The sequence below is a fragment of the Hemiscyllium ocellatum genome, chromosome 8, assembly GCF_020745735.1.
Source record: "Hemiscyllium ocellatum isolate sHemOce1 chromosome 8, sHemOce1.pat.X.cur, whole genome shotgun sequence".
NCBI lineage: Eukaryota > Metazoa > Chordata > Chondrichthyes > Orectolobiformes > Hemiscylliidae > Hemiscyllium > Hemiscyllium ocellatum.
In genome coordinates this window covers 80658238-80684577 of record NC_083408.1, presented here as the reverse complement: position 1 = coordinate 80684577, position 26340 = coordinate 80658238, and the positions used below count along the sequence as shown (strand labels likewise).

At 39.1% G+C, this 26340-nt stretch overlaps 1 protein-coding gene across 2 annotated transcripts in view; it reads right to left on the bottom strand.

Annotated features, from left to right (window-relative positions):
- wdr20a (WD repeat domain 20a) overlaps positions 1-26340 on the bottom strand; it is a 60846-nt gene that overhangs the window by 17590 nt on the left and 16916 nt on the right. For both annotated transcript variants that reach the window (XM_060829283.1, XM_060829282.1), the window contains exon 2: positions 5282-5464. In XM_060829283.1, coding sequence (XP_060685266.1) covers positions 5282-5464 — 183 coding nt within the window. The remainder of the gene's footprint in view (positions 1-5281; positions 5465-26340) is intronic.

The window sequence follows — 26340 nt, the reverse complement described above, 5'->3', positions numbered from 1 at the left end:
CCTATTTCATGATACTTGCCAATCATGGTCTCTTGCCTATTGTGCTTGTTGACCCAATGACTGAATTCACTCCTTGTCTTCAAAATTTCCCTTCAAACAAGCTTAAACCATCCCTCTCTCTGGCAAATAATCAGTAACAAGTAGGTTACATGACCTTGCTTACAAAGGATGCTACTGGTTCTCTTATAGCTATATTATGCTTCTCTTCCTCACTCTTTGAAGACTTTTCTACACCAAGTTGCTGGAGTAGGAAAAACACATTCCAGTTATCCTTCAGACAGCCATTATCCTTTTCCTCAAAAACAGAAAGTAATTTTCTGTCAATCATCATTCGCGATCTCCCCTAAATCTATTTATAATGCACATCATCAGTTATATCAGCCACTTCTCTCAACAATGTTTGACCGAGGTCTGAAGCAAACAGTTTGAATATTTCCCCATCACTTAAGTGTGCTGTATGTCAGTTTACACTCAGCTCAATGACTCTCAGCCAGAATGATTTGATATGAAGATGCTGCTGAATTGTTCACTTGGAATTATGTCCCTGACAAATTTGCACACGTTGCACTCCTGCACTACAATCAAACAATGTTTTAGTCTAACTTATTTGTATATACTTTATAGTTTACAGATTTTTTTTGTTTGCTTACGTATGTAAGCAAAATATTTGGTTAAGCTTGCAAATACTTTGTCTCAAGCCTATACATGCCAACCACAACAAGTGGCACGGTGGCACAGTGGAGGGCGGCACGGTTAAGACAACAAGATGTTCTGTCCTTCTCACAAATGAGTAATGCTGGATATGCATCAGTGCCAGTGTGATGCCAAGTATGTAGGCTATAGGTTCCACATACTGGCGGAATGTATCAGACTGTATTAAACTTTCAGCTGTTCACAGAAAGTGCTATATTGATTATACCAAACTAGACAGCAATTGTAAAATTTGCAATGCTGTCTGACATTAGGTGTGATTCTACAATTGAACAATTTACTGGATAATCCAGAATGTGAAACGAAGTATACAGGCACCAAGTTTAATGTTGACAGTTTTACCTGCAGAGGGTGGTGCAAGTTCTGGAACTTACATGTGTTGATGCCCAGGGACCTGTTCTTTGCAGGCAGAAAGTGGTGGTATACATATTGTACCTATTTCAATTTAACAAAAATGTGTGACAGCCATTTATTGGTTCATTTCTCAGGGCAATACTCTGACCCAGAATCAATCCATCTGGTTTTAAATTTAAACAAAGATTTGCTGTCAAGCATCAATCAGCATGAATGCATACATTCTCCTGTGCTACAGGAAAAAGGCCGAGAATGGGAACAGGGTCGCTTTGCAGAGGAATAGGCATGAACGTAACAGCCGAATGACATCCTTCTGTGCTGTGAGCATCCTGCAATCCTTTATTTTAAACTGACATGCTATGTTTAACTTTTGTAGAACCTCGATACCATAACATTGGCACATCTGACTCTGTCCATGCTGACCAGAGCTTCCCATGGGTTTACAACTAATTTATCCTTTAGCAGTCTTGTCTAGTCTGACTCTGATTCTTCAAACGTTTTATATAAATTGAACAAAACTCTCCATTATTTCCCTCTAGAAGCAAATCGAAGTGCTTTGATGATTCATTTAATGATCTCATTAACTGGAACGGGAAATCCAAGGTAACAACTGCAGCATTGTTCTGATCCCTCCTATAAGGATACTGACACACTGCAGCTCCTTTTTGAAGTAAAAATATGACCGGTCAGGGAGGGGTAATGTGACAGATGTCTTTAAGGTTATCATAGTCTTGATCAGTTTGCTGCTTGCTGTAACCAGTCTTGATCAGGTAGACAGAGAGACGTTTACACTTGGAGATCAGAATAGAAATTGGGTCATTAAAATAATTTCTTATAAATCTAATGGGGAAATCTAGTGAAACCACTTTACTCAGACAGTGGTGTTTATGTGGAAGCCGCTACTACAAGTAGTAGTAAAAACATGCAAAAACATGAGACTTGTTGAGGAGGTCAGAAGAAGAGTGGTGGAAGGATGTGTTTATGTGATGCAGAGATATCTGCATGATCTTATTGGGACTAACAGCAAATTGCTGTGCTACAGATAACTTGTATAACATTTGCTATTCATTAACCATTTGATTTTGAGTTATCTTTTGAATGATTCAACAGTATCGCAATTTCCTCTCATCTCTTTGCTGCTGAAAGGTTTGTAAAAAGAAACCTTTAATATTCCCTCTGGCCAAACTTCACTGTTAGTCAATAAACCTAAAGTTATCTCCAAATCTTTTTTTTTAAATTCATCTCACTTGACTGCACGACCAATTTATGAACAATCCACTCCTTGCCTTCATTTCCTATATTACTTCTGTTGTCCAGGATTATTCTTTTCCATGGTCAACCTTCTCTTTTTGGCTGTGACTGTTCTTGCTATATCCAGTGTATAATATTTCTGAACACAAGCTACTCCTTCTTCAATGCTTTATTCTCAAAACAGTGCTCTCCTCATTCTCACCGTCTCAAAATATGCCTTTTGTCATTTAATATTCCTTGCCTTCCACTTTATCACAGACAATTCTTTTGTTCTTCCTCCAACCAAAACCCTCCCTTTGCTTCTGTACTTGCTTAAAATTTCTTTGATTCTTCTTTCCGATTCTGGGAATCAAATTTCAGAAAAGATATGCTTATCTTCAGATGGGTACATCATTAATACACCATAATCAGACCTACTGTGATTATGTAAGTAATTGCTATGCAGGAAAAGGTAAATTTAAGAAATGCTCACAAATCAACAACTAAACACCAATATATTTTTAAAAGAAATAGAACCATACAAACGTTGTTACTTAGAAAAAGGCCATTCAGCGTAGCATGTCTGCACCAATCCAAAATAAAATTGCCTATCTAAGCAGGTTACAGTTTTCAGGTGCAGATCCAGCCATCATCTAGGACTTGAGAATTTCCATAGATCAGAATGAATTTTAGTTTTTACAGTGAGACATTACATACTAATCAGCAAGAGAATGAAGACAGTGTATGCGATACAGAATGACACTGACCTCACAAGAATACTGGAAACACACTGTTTATGGAATCTTATTGAATCTTTCGTCTTTAAGTAGCTTTATTTATCCAAATTAATTTTGACTAGTATCACCAATCTGCTTCATAGACCATTAAACACTCTCAACTAATATAACTAGACTTAACAGTTTTGTATTATTGCATAATTTCAGTAACATAATTTCACAACTTTTTATGCCGTGGTAATTAACACCAATCATTACATTTCCTAGATGGATATGCCTTGTGAAATTAGTCTACATTAAGTTTTTGCTGTTATCCTTTATCTTTTGAACATTGAATATAATTTAAGACTGCCTCTGTGAGGCAAAGAATATTGTTAAAAAAAGTCATGGAACGAGACAGTCATTTCTCATTTTTATTTTCATTTTTTTAATTGTTTTTACAGAAGGAGACTATTTGAACCACTATATCTGAATCAGCTCCTGAAAGAGCTATCCAACTAGTCCCACTCTCGAATCCTATCTCCATAATCCTCTAACTTCATCACTTTTAAATATCTGTCTAGCTCTCTTTTGAAACCTCCTGTGGAAAACACTTTCATCACTCTCTCAGGCAGCATGTTCCAAATTCCAGCAGTTCTGAATAAAGATGTTTCTCCTCATCTTACAGCTCTCTTGCTGACAATTTTGAAATTGTGAACTCTAGTTATTGACATACCAACCAATGAAAACAATATTCTGTTTTCCTTCTTTAACCTGTCAAAATTGTTCCTAATTTGAAAAACTCAATAAGGTCACCACTTAATCTTCTCTGCTCTCCAAAAGATCTCTCTAATTGTTCCTTGTATCTAAACTCCCTTATTCCTGATATTATTCCAGTAAATCTCATTTGAACTCCTCCAGGGCTTTAACATTCTTCCTTCAATAAAGGTACCCAGAACTGAACACAAAACTCGAAATATGAATTGACCAATGATTTGTAGTGGTGTAACATCATTTTATAATTTATGCCTCTATAAAGGCTCCAAAAGCTTTCTTATCAACTCTTTCAACTTGCCTAGCCACCTTCAGAAACTCATACACATTAATCCCAAAGTCCCGCTGCTCCTGTAATCCTTTCGAAGATGTACCATTGAGCCTGAAGTGCCTCTCTATGTTCGCTCTACCAAATTGCATTAACTCACATTTCTCTGCATTGAAATTCGTCTGGTAAGTGTCTGCCCATTTAACCAGCTTGTCAATGTCCCTCTGAAGTCACTCAGCACCATCAACATAATTCACTATTCTCCCAAGCTTAGTATCCTTTGCAAATTTAAAGATTTTGCCTTCAACACCCATCTACAATTCTAGCCTGAGCCTCTCTCCTAGAGATATTCTTCCTGATTTTTATTTCAGTAAGCATCATATACCTCCTTTTTCTTATTTATTTTCTTATCAATATCCTTAGCCATCCAGGGTACTATAGCTTTCTATATCCTGTATTTATTTCTCATCGGTATATACCTAGCTTGCATGTGGGACGGCATGGTCACTCAGTGGTTAGTACTGGTGCCTCATAGCACCAGGGACCCAAGTTCGATTCCTGCCTCAGGCAACTGTCTGTGTGTGGTTTGCACATTCTCCCCTTGTTTGTGTAGGTTTCCTCCCATAATCTGAAGATGTGCATGAATTGGCCATGCTAAATTGCCCATAGTGTTAGGTGTATTAGTCAGGGGTAAGTATAGGGTAGGGGAATGGATCTGGGTGAATTACTCTTTAGAGGATCGAAGTGGACTTGTTGGGTTGAAGGGCATGTTTCCATACTGCAGGGAATCAAACTAATCTCCTTTTTGAAATTCTCCTATGTTTTATCCACGGTTTTATCCGCCAAATGTGTTTCCAATCAATTGGTTCCAGTTCAACATTTAGACCCCTAAGATCTGCCCTTTTCCTGTCTGGGAAGTTAATCATTGACTGATTTTTATCCTTTTCCAAATAATAATGAACCTTATATATGGTGACCATTCCCAAATGCTCCCCAACTCTGACTTTCTCCACTTGGCCTGACTCATGTCAGAGTTCTTTTTTAACAGAATTTTGATTTTGAAGTTCTACTTTTGAGGACCACATTTACTTTTGTGGACACAAATGTTTCTGAATGTAGGAGAACAATTGGTTTACGTTTGCCAAAAGTAAACACGGATAATAAAAAGTCGGCAGACTAACTTAAACTGCGCAATGACAAAATTCATTCCTCATTATATGACACTTACTTCTTCGTTAAAAAGTTTGCTAGTCTCTTTCTTTACAGGGTCTATAAGTTGAACCTGTCCTGCAGAGAAGCCCACAAGTAGGGAGACACTTTCTGCAGTAGCTGTCAAATGGTTGAAATCATGGCAGGTGGGCTGTGTTCCTTTGTAAATCCGCTTGTCTATAGGTTTACTTAAATCTGCAGCCTAAGAAAGAAAAAGGAATATCAATTATTTTTATTTCTTTATTAGTCACTAAGGTATAAAAAGACTTCAACGAAATATTTTCTAAAGTTCCAAATTTGAAAAACGTGCGCGCTAATTTTACTTATAGAATATTACATCCTTCAGCAACAAATGTTAACATTCCTCAAAACAAAAGCAAGCTATGCCAAAAATCTGAAATATCAGAGAAGAGAATTAGAACAGTTTAAAAGTTTCAAGTCAATGACATGATCTCTGGAATATTTCCAAATTTTGTTTCAATTCAATATCCCCAACTCAAACACACTGCGAAGTAACAATTTTGGAATCAAAAGATGAAATCCAGAAACTAGTGAAAATCCTAAACAGTTACGTGGGTAAAGGAATGGGTGGGGAGAAAAGTTAATAATTGTTGAGCAATTTTCTCCAGTGAGAACTTCTTAAAGTAATTTCATATAGCACGATTTAAAATTGTTGAAGTCTTATGGACTCTTATGATTCATTCCTTTCCTCAAAACAAATAATTGGAACCAAACCATATTTACCTTGTACAAACAAAGTAATTTGCATTTTCAATACTAGCTGCTTCATTTTAAAAAAAGGCACAGAAACAAATTTCTGTATGTTTCTCTCTCAAAGTTTAGCCAAATATTACGGAGTTTCTGGATTGAAGGCAATTTAATGGTTTGGTTCAGAAATTGGCTAGCTGAAAGGAGAGAGAGGGTGGTAGTTGGTGAGAAATGTTCATTCTGGAGCTCAGTTACGAGTGCTCTGCTACAAGGCTCTATTTTGGAGCCATGGCTGTTTGTTATTTTTATAAATTATCTGGATGCAGGCGTAGAAGGATGGGTTCGTAAATTTGCGGATAACACTACGGTGGACAGCGCTGTGGATAGTGCCGAAGGATGTTGTGGGTTACAGAGGGACATAGATAGTGTGCAGAGCTGGGCTGAGAAGTGGCAAATGGAGTTTAATGTGGAAAAGTGTGAGGTAGTTCACTTCAGAAGTAGTAACAGGAATGCAGAGTACTGGGGTCATGGTAAAATTTTGGCAGTGCAGATGAACAGAGAGAACTCTGCATCCAGGTGCATAAATCCCTGAAAGTTGCCACCCAGGTTGATAGGGTTAAGAAGGCATATGGTGTGATTGCGTTTATTGGGAGGGGGATTGAGTTTGAAGCCACAAGGTCATGCTTCAACTGTACAAAACACTGGGAACGCCACACCTGGAGTATTAAGTACAATTCTGAACACCACACTATAGAAAGGATGTGGAAGCTTTGGAAAGGGTTCAGAGGAGATTTAATAGGATGTTGCCTAGTATGGAAGGAAGGTCTTGCAAGGACTGAGGGAACGGAGGCTGTTTTCGTTGGAAAGAAGGAGGTTGAGAGGTGACTTAATTGAGACATATGATAATCAGAAGGTTAGATAGGTGGGACAGTGTGAGCCTTTTTCCTCAGATGGTGAAGACTAACACAAGGTGACATAGCTTTAAATTGAGGGGTGATAGATTTAGGACAGATACCAGGGGTAGTTTCTTTACTCAGAGAGTAGTAGGGGCGTGGAACAGCCTGCTTGCAACAGTAGTAAACTAACCAACATTTAAATGGGCATTGGACATACATATGGATAATAACGGAACGGTGTAGGTTAGATGGGCATCAGATTAATTTTTCAGGCTGGTGCAACGTCGAGGGCCAAAGGGCCTATACTGCGCTGTAACATTCTACGTTCTATAATAGCAAACATTTATGTCTACAACACAGTAATGTACCTAGAATTCAAAAAACTGTTTCAAGCATCTGTGCTGAATGCAAAATTTAAGGTTGCCTACTTCAAGATATTCTAATTATGCAGAAAGATATTACAATTTTTTATCAAATAAAGTTACATAAAAATCAATACGCTTTAATTCATTTCAATTAATGCATTTAAATTTTACTGTGTCATGTTTTACTTCTTTCCCCCTTCAATTATTTTTTAATTTTTACTTTTACTAAGCTGTCACATGCAGCCAATCTGAAGATTCTCTTTCAGTAATACTAAGTTTCCTACTGCTGCAAAGTATGACATAGAATTTCTTGGGTCTTGAAGGCAATCAGAAAATTGCTGTATAAAGTGACGAATCAACTTAAAGAAATGGGAACACAAGTCCTTTAAAATTATAATGATGCTGCTGTAAAACAACTACAGAAATATCAGACTTTGAATTTAAGATGCAAATGAGGTAAGTGCCTACTCATTTTCTCCGAATAGGAGTGTTGTGGCAAAATTGAGATCAATGTCATTCAGGGCAATTTAGTGACCACATTTACAGCTATCAGAAATTCTCTGATCCAGATCTCAAAGATAAACACTTTGATATTCAATATATTATATCAATGTAAAGACATTTGAAGTATTTACCAAAAATACTTACATATTAAAATACTTAGCACATTATCTGGAATTAAAAGGAGCAATTTTATTCAATAGAAGGATGACAGTCAAACAGTCCTCGTGGTTGTGTGCTAAACTGCAAGCCGATTCAGGTTCAAATAACCTTGGCAACCATCAAGAAAGTTTTGTTGTTACTATACTCAGTGTTGAATGCTAGGTATTTTGACTGCACAGAGATGCTTTGCTCCATTTCCATTTCAAGACAGAAGTAAGCCAGTTCCACTTTACTCAGAAAAAGTCTGCTTAAATCCAGGAATCGGCATTGTATTACCCTAACCAGAAAGGGAGCTTACCAAAGGTAGTGCAGAAACTTAACAGAAGAAATACACAAGTTTACGTGGATTCACAAACTATTCAATCCAAGAGGAAAACTAAATGATTTTTCATTGCAAGACAAATCTACCCATTTTTCAAAATTCATTTATTTAATGTGGAATGTGGGTATTGCGAGCTAGGTCAGCATTTATTACACATCCTAAGTGAAATCAAGAGTCAACCTCATTGCTGTAGGTCTGGAGTGCATACAGGCCAGATGGAAGATTTCCTTCCTTAAAGGGATTTTGTTTCCCCCACATGACATAGATATTGCTGGCTGAACCAACATTTATTTACGCCAATTTACCCAGAGACAAGTACTTTGCCTAGTTAGGAGTGACAAATTAGCCAAATCAGGCAAATATGGCAAATTTTGTTCCCTAAAAGAAATTGATAAACCAGATAGGTTTTTACAACTATCAACCGTGGTTACATGGTTACAATTAAAGAAGTTTATTTTAAAGTTCAGATATTTATTGAATTTAAACTTCAGAGTCTGTCATGGCATATCATCAACCTGAGGCTAGCTTTTTATCCCATGTCTACTTACAAAGTCAGACAGTGCAAGGCTGAGGTGATATGGTGAAGTTGACAGTTTAGACGGATATCAAATAGGCCAAAGGTGAATTTCCACTTTTCACCTTGCAGCAGTTTTAATAGAACAGGCAATAAATGTGAACTATAAACCATCGTCAAACCTGATTTTGGATTCTGTGATGAAAAAAACTGGGATACAAATGGTAAAAAGAGATGTTACCAATTATGCTAAGGTTATTCTTGTTTCACTGTAATTGGCAGGTTTTTCAAGTTTTTAAGACTGTTTCAGCTCTGACATATTGACTTAAAGCAAGGAGATGTAGATAATGGTTAGAATACTATTTGAACAATAGGAAACCATAGAACAGAAATTTACAGATCTGAAACTTTTAACAGTTACTTCACACTAACAAAGATTGTTGTGGTTGAAGGTCGATCATCTTAGTCCCAGGATGTCCCTATAGAAGTTCCTTGGTGTAGTATCCTAGGCCCAACCATCTTCAGTTGCTTCATCAAAGATCTTCCCTCCATCATAGGGTCAGATGGGGTAAGTGGGCATATTCGTTGACGATTGCAGAATGCTCAGCACCATTTGCAAATCTTTTGATACTGAAGCAGTCTATGTCTAAATTCAGGAAGATCTGGACAAAATTCAGACTTGGGCTGACAAATGGCAAGTAGCAGGTGCCAGGCAGTGATCCTATCTAACAAAAGAGAATCCAATTATTGTCCCGTGATAGTCAATGGCATGATCGTTACTGAATTCCCCACGATCAATATCCTGGAAATTACCAGAGAAGCTGATTTGGACAAGTTATATAAATATTTTGGCTACAAGAGCAGATTGAAAGACACTTTCAATATTCACTCCCTCCATTACCAATACAAAGTACTACCTACAAGATACGCCACAATTCACCAAGGTTCCTTCGTAAGCACTTTGCAAACAAATGAACTCTTCCACTTAGGAAGCCAAGAGCAGATGCATATGGACACCACACTGCAAGCATCCCCCTCCAGCAAAACACCATGTGTGAATGGAGGAGAAACATGACTCCATCATTTCCCCGCCTTTCCAATGGCTTCATCTATAGCATCATCCACACCTTCAAACTACTACGATATACCAATTCAGAATACAAAAAATGCACCACTTCTTTTATGGCAAGCAAGCACAAAGTTAATTTGGAATGCTCCTTCCATAACTTTGGTCCCCAGATTACAGAATCCCAGTCACATTATTTACTATTTAAACCAGGTCAAATTATGGCATGTGAGAGCTTTTACATTTTCATAAACTGGGGGATAGGCAAAGAAAAAGAAAAGGATGTAAATGGTACCTAGAATCATGAGAGTGACAGTTGTGAATTTATTACCAAAAGAAAATCATTCCATCCAAAGAATTTCATACTACACATATCTTCAAAGATGATTACATCATTCAAACTCTTAACACTCCTTCATATAAACTTGACATGATATAAGCAGATGAAAATAGCATGCAATTTTTTAAAAAATCATAAAAATTGGTGCAGTGTAGAATTTGCTTTCTATGTTTAAAGATTATCATTTGGACATAGAGAACCAATTAACTACATAAAATGCTTAACATACACAGCAAACTTTGTTTTAATCAGCTTCTCATAAACCAGTACTCTTGATAAATGGGCAAAAATTACATACCTCAAATACCACGAAGTTACTTGTATTATTCTATCCAATTATTATAGTTTTTCAAAATTTATTTACCTCAACGTAAGAATACTTGTTGCTCAATTGTACAACTGCATGAAATACCCGCAGATGATTCAATTTTGAGTCAACCTCTCAAATACCACCATGTCTGAGTAGTCAATGGAGGGTGTGAGTGAGAAGGCGCTCAGCTGCTATGTTTTATTTTTGGCAAAGTTGCACATTATTTAAGTTGCAAATAAAGTATAACAGTGATGTGTATACCCCCTGCATTACGTTTCTATTTCTTTGTGTGCGCTTTTACATTGTTTATGTGGGCCTTTTGATGAACTTGTATGGAATACTTAATCAATTGGCACATTGCTGGTCCCATCGATGCCAGATAATTATTGTATTAATCGAAGCAAGTGCAACGTATTTTGAAGGAAAGAAAATGGTTATTTCAACAAACAGTTGAGGCCTGGTGATAGGAGTCATTGAAGAGAGGTTATAACTTTCGGGTTTTCAACCCGTTATTCTTCCAAATTTAAAATTCCCAGTCACCCCTGTTCCTACAGACTGTGATCCCCTTGATCTGGAGAACAAGTTTTACTGACCAGTATCAAGCTAAAGGCTGAGTTTGGAAATTTTGCATTTGCCTTTGATGTTCTCCTTACTTAACAGGATAGATTATTTCCAAAAAAAAAGCATATATTTTATATGCCAAAGTTAACCTCCTCTGCCTTATATCTACTTTGTTAAAAATCACATAAAAACAGGTTACAGTCCCACCAGTATACTTGGACGCACAAACTTTCGGAGCACTGCTCCTTCATCAGGTAGCCAGTGGGGCAGGATCATAGGACACAGAATACATTGCAAAAGATCAAAATGACATACAACTTACATGATGTATTGAATAAACTAAGATTGTGTTAAGTCTTTAATCACTTAGAAGGAGTTACAGGTTTTGATTCATTAATATGTAAATTCCAGAACTTTAATTTAAAAAAGGGTGACATCTCAGCTCAGACAATGGATTAAAGATGTGAGGTTTGAGTCTAGAAGAAAGTGAGGACTGCAGATGCTAGAGATCAGAGTCAAAAAGTGTGGTGCTGGAAAAGCAAGCCAGTTAGGCAGCATCCGAGGAGCAAGATAGTTGATATTTTGAGCAAAAGCTCTTCATCCTGATTAACAGCTTATGCTTGAAACAGCCACTCTCCTACTCCTTGGATGCTGCCTGACTGGCTGTGCTTTTCCAGCACCACACTTTTTGACTGTGAGGGTAGAGTCTGTCTGTATTACAACCTCAAGTCAGACCAGTTATTTCCAAAGTAGGAATTTATAAAGTGTCAAATGGTTCTCTCTTCTGGGATATAAGTGACCTGTACAAGAAGGACAGATTGCACCTTAATTGTAAGGGGACCTAATATACCTTCAGAATGATTTTAGAGCTGCTGTGACGATTTAAACTAGTAAGTTGGAGGGGGTGGGAGGGAGATAGTGAGGAAAGAGATTAATCTGAGACTTACAGTTAGGATAAGGAGCAAGTCAAACAGTCAGGGCAGGTAGGAACAAAGCAGAGAACAAGGTAGGACTGATAAATTAAACTGCATTTACTTCAATGCAAGAGGCCCAACAGAGAAGGTAGATGAACTCAGGTCATGGTTGGGAACATGGTACTGGGAGATCATAGCAATTACAGAAACATGGCTCAGGGATGGATAGGACTAGCAGCTTAATATTCCAGGACAAATGCTATAGGAAGGATAGAAAGTGGGGTGAGAGAAAGGAAATGGCGTTTTGATAAGGGATTGCATTACTGATGCACTTAGGGAGGATATACATGGGCATATATCCAGTGAAGTTATTTGGGTGGAACTGCGAAATAAAAAAAGATAATCACCTTATTGGGATTGTACCATATAGCCCTTAATAGTCAGCGGGAATTGGAGAAACAAATTTGTAAAGAGATTTCAGTTATCTGTAAGAATAATAGGGTGATTATGGTGGGGGATTTTAACTTTCCAAACATAGACTAAGACTGCCAGAGTGTTAAGGGTTTAGATAGAGAGGAATTTGTTCAGTGCGTACAAGAAAATTTTCTGATTCAGCATATGGATGTACTTACTACAGAAGGTGCAAAACTGGACGTACGCTTGGAAATAAGACAGGGCAGGTGACTGAGGTGTCAGTGAGAGAGCACTTTGGCACCAGTGACCATAATTTTATTAATTTTAAAATAGTGATGGAAAAGGATAGACAGATCTAAAAGTTGAAGTTCTAAATTGGAGGAAGACTAATTTTGATAGTATTAGGCAAGAACGTTCAAAATCTGATTGGGGACAGATATTCAGGGGTAAAGGGACGGCTGGAAAATGGGAAGCCTTCAGAAATGAGATAACGAGAGTCCAGAGACAGTATGTTTCTGCTTGGGTGAAAGGAAAGGATGGTAGGTGTAGGAAATACTGGGTAACTCGAGGAATTAAGTTTTTGTTTCAGAAAAAGGAAGCGTATGTCAGGTATAGACGGAGAGATCGAGTGAATCCTTAGAAAAGTATAAAGCAGTAGGAGCATATTTAAGGGGAAAATCAGGAGGGCAAAAAAGGGGACATGAGATACCTTTGGCAAATATGGTTTGAGGAATCTAAAGGGATTTTATAAATACATTTAAGGACAAAAGGTAGCTAAGGAGAGAATAGGGCCTCTCAAACATCAGCAAGGCAGCCTATGCGTGAAACCACAGGAGATGGGAGAGATACTAAACGAGTATTTTGCATCAGTGTTTACTGTGGACAAGGAAATGGAAAATATATAATGTGGGGAAATAGATGGTGACATCTTGAAAATGTCCATATTACAAGTGGTGGTGCAGGACGTCTTGAAATGCAAAAAAGTGGATAAATCCCCAAGACCTGATCAGTTGTACCCTAGAACTCTGTGGGAACTGGGCAAATGATTACTGGACCCCTTGCTGAGATATTTGTATCACCGAGAGTCACAGGTGAGGTGCCGGAAGACTGGAGGTTGGCCAACGTGGTGCCACTACTTTAAAAAGGTGGTAAGGAAAAGCCAGGGAACTATAGACTGGTGAGCCTGACATTGGTGATGGGCAAGTTGTTGCAGGGAATCATGAGGGACAGGATGTACACGTATTTGGAAAGGCAAGGACTGATTAGGGATAGTCAGCATAGGGGACTTCATGCATGGGAAATCATGTCTCATGAACTTGATTGACTTCTTTGAAAGAGTAACAAAGAAGATTGATGAGGGCAGAGTGGTAGACATGGTCTATATGGACTTCAGTAAGGTGTTCGACAAAGTTCCCCATGGGAGACTGGTTAGCAAGGTTAGATCTCATGGAATACAGGGAGAACTAGCCATTTGGATACAGAACTGGCTCAAAGGTAGAAGACAGAGGGTGGTGGTGGTGGAGAATGAAAGCCTGTGACCAGTGGTAACCCAAGGATTGGTGCTGGGTCCACTGCTTTTCACAAGTATATAAATAATTTGGATGTGAACATAAGAGGTATAGTTAGTAAGTTTGCAGACGACACCAAAATTTGGAGGTGTAGTGGACAGCAAAAAGGGTTACCTCAGATTAGAACAGGATCTGGACCAGATGGACCAATGGGCTGAGAAGTGGCAGACGGAGTTTATTTCAGATAAACGTGAGGTGCTGTATTTTGGGAAAGCAAATCTTAGCAGGACTTATACACTTGATGGTAAGATCCTAGGGAGTGTTGCTGAACAAAGAGACCTTGGAGTGCAGGTTCATAGCTCCTTGAAAGTGGAGTTGCAGGTCGATAGGACAGTGAAGACGTTTGGTATGCTTTCCTTTATTGATCAAAGTATTGAGTACAGGAGTTGGGAGGTCATGTTGTGGCTGTACAGGACATTGGTTAGGCCATTGTTGGAATATTGCGTGTAATTCTGGCCTCCTTCCTATCGGAAAGGATGTTTTGAAACTTGAAAGGGTTTGGAAAAGATTTCCAAGGATGTTGGCAGGGTTGGAGGATTTGAGCTATAGGGAGAGGCTGAAAAGGCTGGGGCTGTTTTCCCTGGAGCGTCAGAGGCTGAAGGGTGACCTTATAGAGGTTTACAAAACTGAGGGGCATGGATAGGGTAAATAGGCAAAGTCGTTTCCCTGGGGTCAGGGAGTCCAGAACTACAGGGCATAGCTTTAGGGTGAGAGTGGAAAGATATAAAAGAGTCCTATTTGGCAACTTTTTCACAGAGGATGGTACATGTATGGTATGAGCTGCCAGAGGAAGTGGTGGAGGCTGGTACAATTGCAACATTTAAAAGGCATTTGGATGGGTATATGAATAGGAAGGGTTTGGGCCAGGTACCGGCAGGTGGGACTAGATTGGGTTGGGATATCTGGTCAGCATGGACGGATTGGACCGAAGGGTCGGTTTCTATGCTGTACATCTCTATGACTCTATATTACACTTGATAATGTGATTATGTTGAATCTATACAAATAAACATTGCATTTCATTGATATAGCTCACAGCTGTACAACAAGTAAAATATTAGTGATTCACAACAAGAAGTTGCATTTCCATGTTGTTCTGCATTGACATTAAAGCCAAGGTTTTGCACGTCAGCCTCAAATAGTCAATGTTTTGTATAGTCATTCCATTCTCAAGATAAATTGAAAACGGATCTGAGCCACATACTTCATTATTTGTGGCTATATAGAAACAGCAAGCACCATTATAAAATTCAATAGAAACTGAAGATACTGGAAAATCCTCCAGTTGGGGAAAAAAGGCCAACTTCTGAATCAGAAAAAGAAAAAAGTTAGAAAAGCTTGACAGCAAGTACAGACACTGGCAGAGGAACAACAATCACAACATTATTCTGAGTTATGAATCCAAGCAGTGGAGAGTTTTTCTCAATCTCTCTTCAAGTGCACAGTCAGTGAAATGCTACATTGATGCCTCCTTAAGGTTTGTTTGAAATTTCTAGGTTGAGATTGTTATGCTTGGGAAAACACCCTTAATAGAGAAAGACTTCTGTTACTACTTTATATGTTTCTGCTAAGTTCTGTAAGGTCTTTGTAAGAAGGTTCATTGATGATTCCTATTGTGCCTCTTGCGTTCAGTCCTTCAATTGTGACTAAGTTGAGACAATGTCTGAAGCTGTGTGGTCTTGTTGAAAGCCAAAAAGAACAACAATGAGCATGTTATGGTGATTGAGTGCTACTTGATCACACTATTGACAACCCCTTCAATTACTTCACTGGACTGAGGAGATGATCAGAACAGCAAATACAGCATAACAAATTGAAGGCACCAGTAAATTACTGTTCTACCTAGGAGGAATGCTTGGGCCATCAATACTGGGATGAAAAGAAGGGTAGGTTTTATATTTCCATGCAGAGGAATGACACTGGGTGAAGGTCAGGAGTTAAATGAAGAGTGGACTGAGTTTCATTACAGAACACTCCCTTTGGAATGCTGACTAGCAAAAGAAGGGAAAAGACTTTGGTGGTGGCATTAAGGTAGCAGAAAATTTCCAAATAACTGAGAAGGTTGAGCTTAGAAAGTGAAGGGAACTACGACATTAATTGTCTGTGCATATATCTCTACAATATCATGTACTTTAGGTTTGGGTTTTGAATTTTGAAGTAACAAATGGGTTTCCTGTCTGTCTGAAGTTAATATTTAAGTATTTCTGAGGTCATGGTGATTTCATTTACAAGTTTGAGGGGGCTATCTTTTTGACCTAATGGATTCTTGTTTACTTTAGGATACTTTTAAGACTTAGCAAGATAAGTCATTGCACCTTAAGGTTTATTTGAAATTTCTAGGTTGAGATTGTTATGCTTGGTAAAAAAAAATTAATAGAGAGAGACTTCTGCTACTACTTTATATGTTTCTGCTAAGTTCTGTAAGGTCTTTGTAAGAAGGTTCATGAATCCAGCAGTGCTCCTGTGAAGGCGAACTGAAGTTGAGTTTGCTTAAACTCAGGTGTTTGATAAGTTTAGGAATACGTTCAGCATTTCCAGTCTAGGAATTAAAGGAACACTTCAACTTGTCAAGGTATTCGACAAAGTGATTCTAGACCGGGTAACGAACAAGAACTGCTGTTGGGTACTATATAACAGGTATGCATTCTTGGGAATTGGTAAAGGAATGTTTTGGGATAAATGGGATAATACTTTTACTGTGCATTTAAAACTGAATTTGTATTGAATTTGAATTTATAGGCAAATAGATTTGTTTGTTCAATTTTATCTTTTTCTTTTTCTTCAAACAAAATCTGCAATACTGTGTTCTTCTGTCTCTGAGAGAGACCACCTTGTTAAAAACCCAAGAGAAAATCAAGCCAGATGTCAGTCGGGCAACTGACTTTTCCAGTAATAACATCAGCTGGGATCACAACAGAACCATGCCATGGCTCTGAGAAGGAAGCGAAGGGATAGGAGAGAAGTGCAGAAAATAAATGAATGTGGTCAAAGGGAATACTTGTTTAAGCAAAAATGACAAAATTGGCAAAATAATGCAGTGGAAAATACTGTTATCTGAAAAAAGCATGTGTTATTAAAATGCAAACCATTGGCTGCAGACCAACTTCCATTCACCTCATTTTTAAGGTCATGGACATTTGAAATACAGAAAACATTAGCTGTACAATCTGTTTAAGCAATGTTAAATATGTCAACTTGAAAACACAGTAAAAAATGAGGTCTGCAGATGCTGGAGATCACAGCTGCAAATGTGTTGCTGGTCAAAGCACAGCAGGTTAGGCAGCATCTCAGGAATAGAGAATTCGACGTTTCGAGCATAAGCCCTTCATCAGGAATAAGAGGATGAAGGGCTTATGCTCGAAACGTCGAATTCTCTATTCCTGAGATGCTGCCTAACCTGCTGTGCTTTGACCAGCAACACATTTGCAACTTGAAAACACAAGCAACATTTCCACATAGTAATTGCCACAGGATGCATTTATGTTTGGCATTTTACATAAAGACATAGTTGGTATGGTTCTTTTTCATGTTCAAGAATCCCAGCAAATGCAATTGAAAAACGTCCAGCCAGCAGCAAAATCACTAATAAATTAATCAGTTTGCTGCTTGCTGTAACCAGTGCTAATTTTTTGTACGCAATAGTGTGGATATAATTCCATCCAACTGTAGCCTGTCATATATCAGCAAAATACAGACCTAGTGGTGAGCCTGCTCTATTTCTGATGAAGGGTTTTTGCCCGAAACATCGATTTTCCTGCTCCTCGGATGCTGCCTGAACTGCTGTGCTTTTCCAGCACCACTTGAATCTAGAGTCTGCAATTAAAGCTGATTCAAAATATCAGACAGAAGCACAATTGGTCGAATTAATACTGCAGTTAATCGGAACTCTTACACAGTAACTTAAAACATTGGATCAAATTATTGCAAAATTAAATATTCACTTGTCTTAATTTCATTCAGAGGACATGGGGTGCATCAATTCGGTCAGCATTTTTGACCCATCCTTAAGTGCCCTGGAGAAGATATATTGAATTGCCTTCTTAAATCACTGCAGTTCATTTGATGTAGGTCTACCCAAAATATTATTAGGTAAGGTGTTCCAGGAGTTTGAACAGTAATAGTGAAGGAACAGTGATACAGTTCCAAGTTGAAGATGGTGGGTGGTTTGGAGAGAACATGTAAGTGGTGATTTTCCAAGGATCTGCTGCCCTTGTCCTTCTAGGTAATAGAGGTTGTGGGTTTGGAAACCTTACCACTCAGTTGTTGCAGACGATTCTGCAGTAAGAAACACACTGTTGTCACTGTTCATTGGTGATTGACAGAGTGAATGTTCAATGCAATGGATAGGGTAACATGTGAGTTGCTTTGTCCTTGGTATCATCAAACTTCTTGAGTGTTGCTGGAGCTGTACTCTCCAATTGCCTGGATGAGTATTTCATTACTCTCCTCACTTGTGCCTTGTGGATGGTGGACAGGTTTTGAGCAGTCAGTCAATCAGGTAGAACTCCCAGCTGCTGACCTGCTCTTGTTAAAGATGGTTATTGCATGGCATGTTGCTTGCCACTCATCAGCCCAAGCATACAGGTATCCTGGTCTTACGCTTGACTTGCCTCTTTTCGATGGCAGACAGTCTCTGGGGAGCCAGGAGGTGACAAGTTACTCACTGCAGTATTCCTACCTTCTGACCTGCTCTTCTAGCCACTCCATTTATATGGCAAGTTTGGTTGAGTTTCTGATCAATGGTAACCTTCAGGATGTCGATAGTGGGGGATTCAGTGATGACAACACCATTGAATGTTATGTGACTGTGGTGGGGAGTCCCTAATTGGAGACAGTCATCACTGGGCATTTGTGCGGTGAGGGCAGTTTAGTTTCTGATCAATGGTAACCCCTAGGATGTCAGTAGTGGGGGATTCAGTGATGACAACACCATTGTATGTTACGGGACTGTGGTTGAGAGTGCCTTGTTAGATACAGTCAGCCTCATCTCGCTATACACTTTCTGTCAGTGTTTAAATAAGAAAGATGTTAATCCTATATATACATTGTCAGTATAGCAAGAGTTAAGCTGCTGACTGGCATTAATTTATGAATTGCATATAAAAAGAGAACAGATGATGAGCTATGTATGTGATGAGCTGTACAACAGAGTAGTAGGAATGGGTTCAAAACGCAACAGCTCCAAAAGGTGTGTTATAACATTTTTCAACAGGTTCAATAGGAAACATTTGCACTGGAGTTCTCAATGAAGCCTATCCAAAGGAAAGTGTGTCTGGAGTTCTATTTCACCAACAGGAATAGACCTAAAATGACATATATAGCTCAGCTGGCTAGCATCCAAATGCTACAGAAATTGGAGTATTCAGTCCTTTTCAACAGTTTGAAAACTTGCAAAATTGTACAATGTTACATAATAAAGATTGTTAATAGTCAGGTCTCAGGAGGGCAGGACCATAGTTTGATTTGCTGGCTAAAGGTTGCCACTGCCAACCAAGCTGCTGTCCCTCAATATTGCACTAGAGGATTTACCAACTGTGTACCCCAGTCCAACTGTCAGGAGAATCAGAAGTTTGCTTCACTTCAGTTGTAACCATATTCTATTAAATCTAGTTTTTAAAAAAACTTATCTATTGTCAGAGTACAAAGCTAGCTGTTCAAAACAAAATCTTTCACAGAAGGTGGAGCAATGCCTTTGGTACCCATCCTCAGTTCCCCTTGAACTGTATGGTTTAGTGGCTTGCTAGACTGTTTCAGTGGGCAACAAAGAGTCAGCCACATTGCTGTGGGAATTATGTGCAAGCATGACCAGGTAAAAACAGTAGATTTCCCTTTTCCAAAAGACATCAGTGAACCAGAAGGGTCTTTTCAACAATTTTGTAGTCAACACTGAGACCACAGCATTAGCCAAGGCCTCTGAATTATTAATACAATGAGATTAACATTTAGCCACTATCTTCAACTTCAAAACAGGAGATTGATGTTCTAAAGTTAAACTTCAGAAATGACAACCACCTGATGAAGGAGAAGCTAGTGATTTCAAATAAACCTGATGGACTATAAACTGGTGTTTTGTGACTTTTAACTTTGTACACCCCAGTCCAACACCAGCAATTCCAAATTCAGAAATGCCATGTTTCCTGTAGATATTAGATATGTAGCAGCATAGCTTGCATAGGTATCCGCAAAAGTAAAGATCATATTTGTATTTGTTGGTATGCCATACTTAACTGTGTAACTAATATTTATACCAACTGCAGAGGTTTGAAAATTTAATGATTTAGCACCTTTCTTCTTGTATAACTCTTCAAAATTAAACTGATAGAAAGCAGCAGCCTCCTCTTCTGCTTTCTATCAGAGCCATGAGGGAATATATTTTGTTAGGTTATTATAAGGCACTATTAAATAAATTTCACTTTATAATCAGCTTGTATTGAGACGGGTACACAAATGCTTTACATCATACCAACTGCCTCAGTATAGAAATGCTCAATTTTTCAGCATTAAATTGTCACACCTTAAATGACTTTCTTATTGAAATATCTTATCTGTAACTCTCTCATAGAATGCAAATATAGTATACGGTCTTCTCTAGCAGTTACTAAGGGAGCAGTCTATTTAAGAGAATTAATTAAACAGCATCATAAAAGAAGGCAAAAGTTCAAGATGATGGTAAGGCATTTGAACAAAGGCCAAACTCAAGATCAGTAAATGTAAATACATACAGCTGGTATCTGAAACCGACTTTTACAAATCTCTAGCTGGAGATTTTAACAAAGATATTATTCTACAAAACTAATTCTAACGTTTTCCAGTTATTGTTGACTGAGAGATATGCTGTCAAAGCTTTTCAACATGCACCCAATAGGTCAGATGCAAGAATACCAAATTTCCAAGGGAGAAAACATTTGTACTGCATGAAAAAGGGATGCTCATTATTCACCAAGACAAATCTGTGGAGAAATTGGCATGAGAATGTAACAGGAAACTATTGTTCACCATGCTTTGGTTTAATTTTTAAGACGACACAACACCAGGACATATTCCTTCTGCTTGCAGAGGGCAGCAACCTGAGTATGAAAATATGTAAGCTCTAGAAAGTCTTGGTGAGCTACTATATAAGCCCAACTGAAAATCTTAAAATTGCCCGTTAGCACAGTCCTCAGCACACTCTGGATTGTGCAACAAGTGCTCTCTAATTGCCGAAAAACTCTAACATTAGTCTTATGTTCAAACATAAGAAACAGGAACAGGAGTAGGCCATGCGGCCCTTCAAGCCAGCTCACTATTCACAGCTGGTTCAACATTCCTCATGTTCGCTTTCCTGTCATTTGCCCATTATCACTGGCTCCCTACTGATCAAGAAGTTCAGTCTTAAACATACACAAGTACTCTGCCCTCACAACTCTGTGACAAAGTGTTCCTAAGATTTTACCATTCGATAGAGGAGAATGAGTGAGGAGAGTCCTGATGACTATCTCCAGTGAGAGACAATCTAGCCACAGCGCCACTGAATATCAAGGGGTGATCATTGCAGAGTCCCCTACTATCAATATCCTGGTGGTTACCACTGACCAGATAAGACAATCTCTCCGTAGTGGGGATCTCTGAACTGCCTCCAAAGAAATAACATCTTTCCTTAAATAATGCGATAGAAGCTGCTCACAGTACTCAAGATCTCAAAAGTATCTTGTATTCCTCCAACCTCCTTAAAACAAACAGACGATATTAGCCTTCCAGATTACCTGCTGCACTTGTGTGCTAGCTTTCTGTGATTAATACACAATTACCCCCAAGTCCCCTTTGTGTTGCAACCTTCATCAATTTTTCCCCATTAAATAATACTGTACTTTTGTTCTCCCTTCCAAAATGAACAATTTCATATTTTCCTTCATTCACCAACTTTTTGCCCACTCATTTATCTATCAACATATCTCTATAAACTGTTTGTACCCATCTCATAATTTGCCTTTCCACCTTTTTTTTCGTGTCGTCCACAAATCTGGCTACATAATTTGCTTCCATCCTCCAAGTCACTAATATATATTGTAAACAGGTGCAATCCCAGCTATGATTTCAATGGAAATCCCCACCGATTACAAGTTGCCAGCTTGAAAAATAACCCCTCTATCCCCACTTACTGTTTCCTAGTCATTATCCAATTCTCTACCCACAACAGTACTCCTGGGGAAAACATAGACTTTACTCTGAAGACTTAACATTTTGCAACCTATTGCGACAAATACCTTTTGGAAGTCCAAATACAAGTCCAACACCAGTACTGGTTCCCGTCTATCCACTCTTGTTGAAACTTCCTCGAAAAGCTAAAAAATTAGTCAGACATGGTTTTCCTTTCATGAAGGCATGCTGACTCTACTTGATTAGATTATGATTTTCCAAATGTGCTGCCAAATGTTTTGAGTTTTATGAATACAAGTATGGTTAGTACACTGTTGATTGAAAACATCCAAAGGTTGGTTGATTCAATCCACCATTTATTGAAACATCAACCTAATGATTTACTTGGCATTGTACCAGCAATAGGAACATCTAAGTCAAATTAATCATACATGTGGTAGTCTTGAAAGTGAAGTCCTATTAGTGCAAAATAAAATTGTATTCTTACTGTATAACAGAAGCAGCACGAAATAGCTAAGACCATAAAAGTATAAGAATAGAATTAGGCTATTCCACAAATTAAGTTTGCTTTGCCACTAGATCATGGATAATATTGTAGTGGTTCTGTTCGCCGAGCTGGAAGTTTTTGTTGCAAACGTTTCGTCCCCTGGCTAGGAGACATCATCAGTGCTCTGGAGCCTCCTGCGAAGCGCTTCTTTGATGTTTCTTCCGGCATTTATAGTGGTCTGTCCTTGCCGCTTCCGGGTGTCAGTTTCAGCTGTCCGCTGTAGTGATTGGTATATTGGGTCCAGGTCGATGTGTCTGTTGGAGTTTGTGGATGAATGCCATGCCTCTAGGAATTCCCTGGCTGTTCTCTGTCTGGCTTGCCCTATGATAGTAGTTTTTTTCCAGTCGAATTCATGTTGCTTGTTGTCTTGAGTGTGTGGCTACTAGGGATAGCTGGTCGTGTCGTTTCGTGGCTAGTTGGTGTTCATGTATGCGGATTGTTAGCTGTCTTCCTGTTTGTCCTATATAGTGTTTTGTGCAGTCCTTGCATGGTATTTTATAAACTACATTAGTTTTGCTCATGTTGGGTATTGGCTCCTTTGTTCTAGTAAGTTGTTGTCTGAGTGTGGCTGTTGGTTTGTGTGCCGTTATGAGTCCTAGGGGTCGCAGTAGTCTGGCTGTCAGGAGCCTTTCAGAACTGACAGCCAGACTACTGCGACCCCTAGGACTCATAACGGCACACAAACCAACAGCCACACTCAGACAACAACTTACTAGAACAAAGGAGCCAATACCCAACATGAGCAAAACTAATGTAGTTTATAAAATACCATGCAAAGACTGCACAAAACACTATATAGGACAAACAGGAAGACAGCTAACAATCCGCATACATGAACACCAACTAGCCACAAAACGACACGACCAGCTATCCCTAGTAGCCACACACTCAAGACAACAAGCAACATGAATTCGACTGGAAAAACACTACTATCATAGGGCAAGCCAGACAGAGAACAGCCAGGGAATTCCTAGAGGCATGGCATTCATCCACAAACTCCATCAACAGACACATCGACCTAGACCCAATATACCAATCACTACAGCGGACAGCTGAAACTGACACCCGGAAGCGGCAAGGACAGACCACTATAAATGCGGAAGAAACATCAAAGAAGCGCTTCGCAGGAGACTCCAGAGCACTGATGATGTCTCCTAGCCAGGGGACGAAACGTTTGCAACAAAAACTTCCAGCTCGGCGAACAGAACCACTACAACAAGCACCCGAGCTACAAATCTTCACACAAACTTTGATCGTGGATAATATGTTTCTCAACCCCATTCTCCTGCCTTCTCCCTGTAACTCTAAATCCCCTCACCAAACAAGAACATGTCTTAAATGCATTCAATGACTTGGCTTCCACAGTCTTCTGTGGCAATGAGTTTCACAGATTAACTACCCTCTTGCTGAAGAAATATCTCCTCATCTCAATATTAAAGCGTGATACCTTCACTCTGATGCTGTGCGCTTGGATTCAAGTCTCTTGTACTATTGGAAACATCTTCTCTACCTCCATGCTTTTATCTCAGTATTCTGTAAATTTCAATCAGAATCCCCCCATCTTCCTAAATTCCTTCGAATACTGACCCAAATCTTCAACCGCCTCTCATATAATAAGCCCTTCATATCCATGATCATTCATGTAAACCTCCTCTGGATGCCCTCCAATGCTGGCACACCATTCTGTCAATACAAGGCCCAAAACTCTCAATATTCCAAATGCGATCTGACAAAAGCCTTACACAGCCTTAACTGTAAGTTTCTGCTCTTTTATTCTAGCCCTTTCGAAAAGAATGCTAACATTGCATTTATAGAGTCAAGAGATGCAGCATGGAAACAGATCCTTCAATCCAACTCATCCATGCCGATCAGATATCCTAAATTAATCTAGTCACGCTTGCCAGCATTCGGCTGATATCCCTTTAAAACTTTCCTATTTATCTGCCCATCCAGATGTCTTTTAAATGTTGTATTTGTACCAGCCTCCACCACTTCCTCTGGTAGCTCATTCCATATATGCACCACCTTCTATGTGAACAAGTTGTCCCTTAGGTCGCTTTTAAGTCTTTCCCCTCTCACCCTAAACCTATGCCCTCTAAATTTGGACTCCCCTAACTCAGGAAAAAGATTTTGTCTTTATACCCAATCCAAGACCCTCATGATTTTATGAACCTCGATAAGGTCACCCCTCCCTCTAATGCTCAGGGAAAAATAGACACAGCCTATTCAGCCTCTCCTTACAACTCAAACCTTTCAACTCTGGCAACATCCTCATAAATCTTTTCTGAACCTTATCAAGTTTCACAACATCCTTCCTATAGGAGGGAGACCAGAATTGCTCACAATATTCCAAAAGTGGCTTAACCAATGTCCTGTACACGCACAACATGACCTCCCAACTCTTGTACTCAATGCTCTGACTAACAAAGGAAAGCATACCAAACGCCTTCTTCACTATCCAATCTACCTGTGATTCCACTTTCAAGGAGCTATCAACCTGCACTCCTAGGAGTATTTGTTCAACAACACTCCCCAGGACCTTACCATTAAGTGTATAAGTCCTGCCCTGATTTGCCTTTCCAAAATGCAGCACCTCACATTTATCGAAATTAAACTCCACTGCCACTCCTCAGCCCATTGCCGCATCTAATCAAGATCCTGTTGCGCTCTGTGGTAACCTTCTTCGCTGTACGTAAAACCTCCAATTTTGGTGTCATATGCAAACACACTAACTATACCTCCTATGTTCACATCCAAATCATTCATTTCCATGATGGAAAGCAGTGACCCAGCACCGATCCTTGTGGCACACCACTGGTCGCAGGCTTCCAGTCTGAAAAGCAACCCTCCACCACCACCCTTTACCTTCCAGCCAGTTCTGTATCCAAATGGCTAGTTGTCCCTGTATTCATGTGATCTAACCTTGCTAATCAATCTCCCATGAGGAACTTTGACGAATGCCTCACTCAAATCTATATAGATAATGTCCACCGCTCTGCCCTCAATCTTTTTCGTTACTTCTTCAAAAAATCAAGTTAGTGAGACATGATTTCCCATGCACAAAGCCATGTTGACTCTCCCTAATCAGTCTTGCTTTTCGAAATACATGTACATCCTGTCCCTCAGGATTCCCTCCAATAATTTGCCCATCACGGATGTCAGGCTCACTGATCTATAGTTCCTTAGTTTTTCCTTACCACCTTGCTTAAATAGTGGCATCACGTTAGTCAACCTCCAGTCTTCCAGTACCTCGCCTCTGACTATCTATGATCCAAATATCTTAGAAAAGGGCACAGCAATCATTTCCCTTGCTTCCCACAGAAGTCCTCACATTCTCCTTCCCTGTAGGGTACAACTGATCAAGTCCTGGGGATCTATCCACCTTTGTGCATTTCAAGACATCCAGCACTTCCTCCTCTGTAATATGAACATATTTCAAAAAAGTCACCATCTATTTCCCCACATTCTATGTCTTCCACGTCCTTCTCCACTGTAAACACAGATATTTGTTTAAAATCTCCCCCATCTCCTGCGTGTGACACATAGGCTGCCTTACTGATCTTTGAGGAGTCCTATTCTCTCCCTAGTTAGCCTTTTGCTCTTAATGTATTTGTTTAATCCCTTAGGATTCTCCTTAACCCTAATTGCCAAAGTTATCGCATGTCCCCTTTTCACCCTCCTGATTTTCCTCTTAAGTATACTTGATTGCTACTGTCTATACCTGACATATGCTTCCTTCATTGTCTTGACCAAA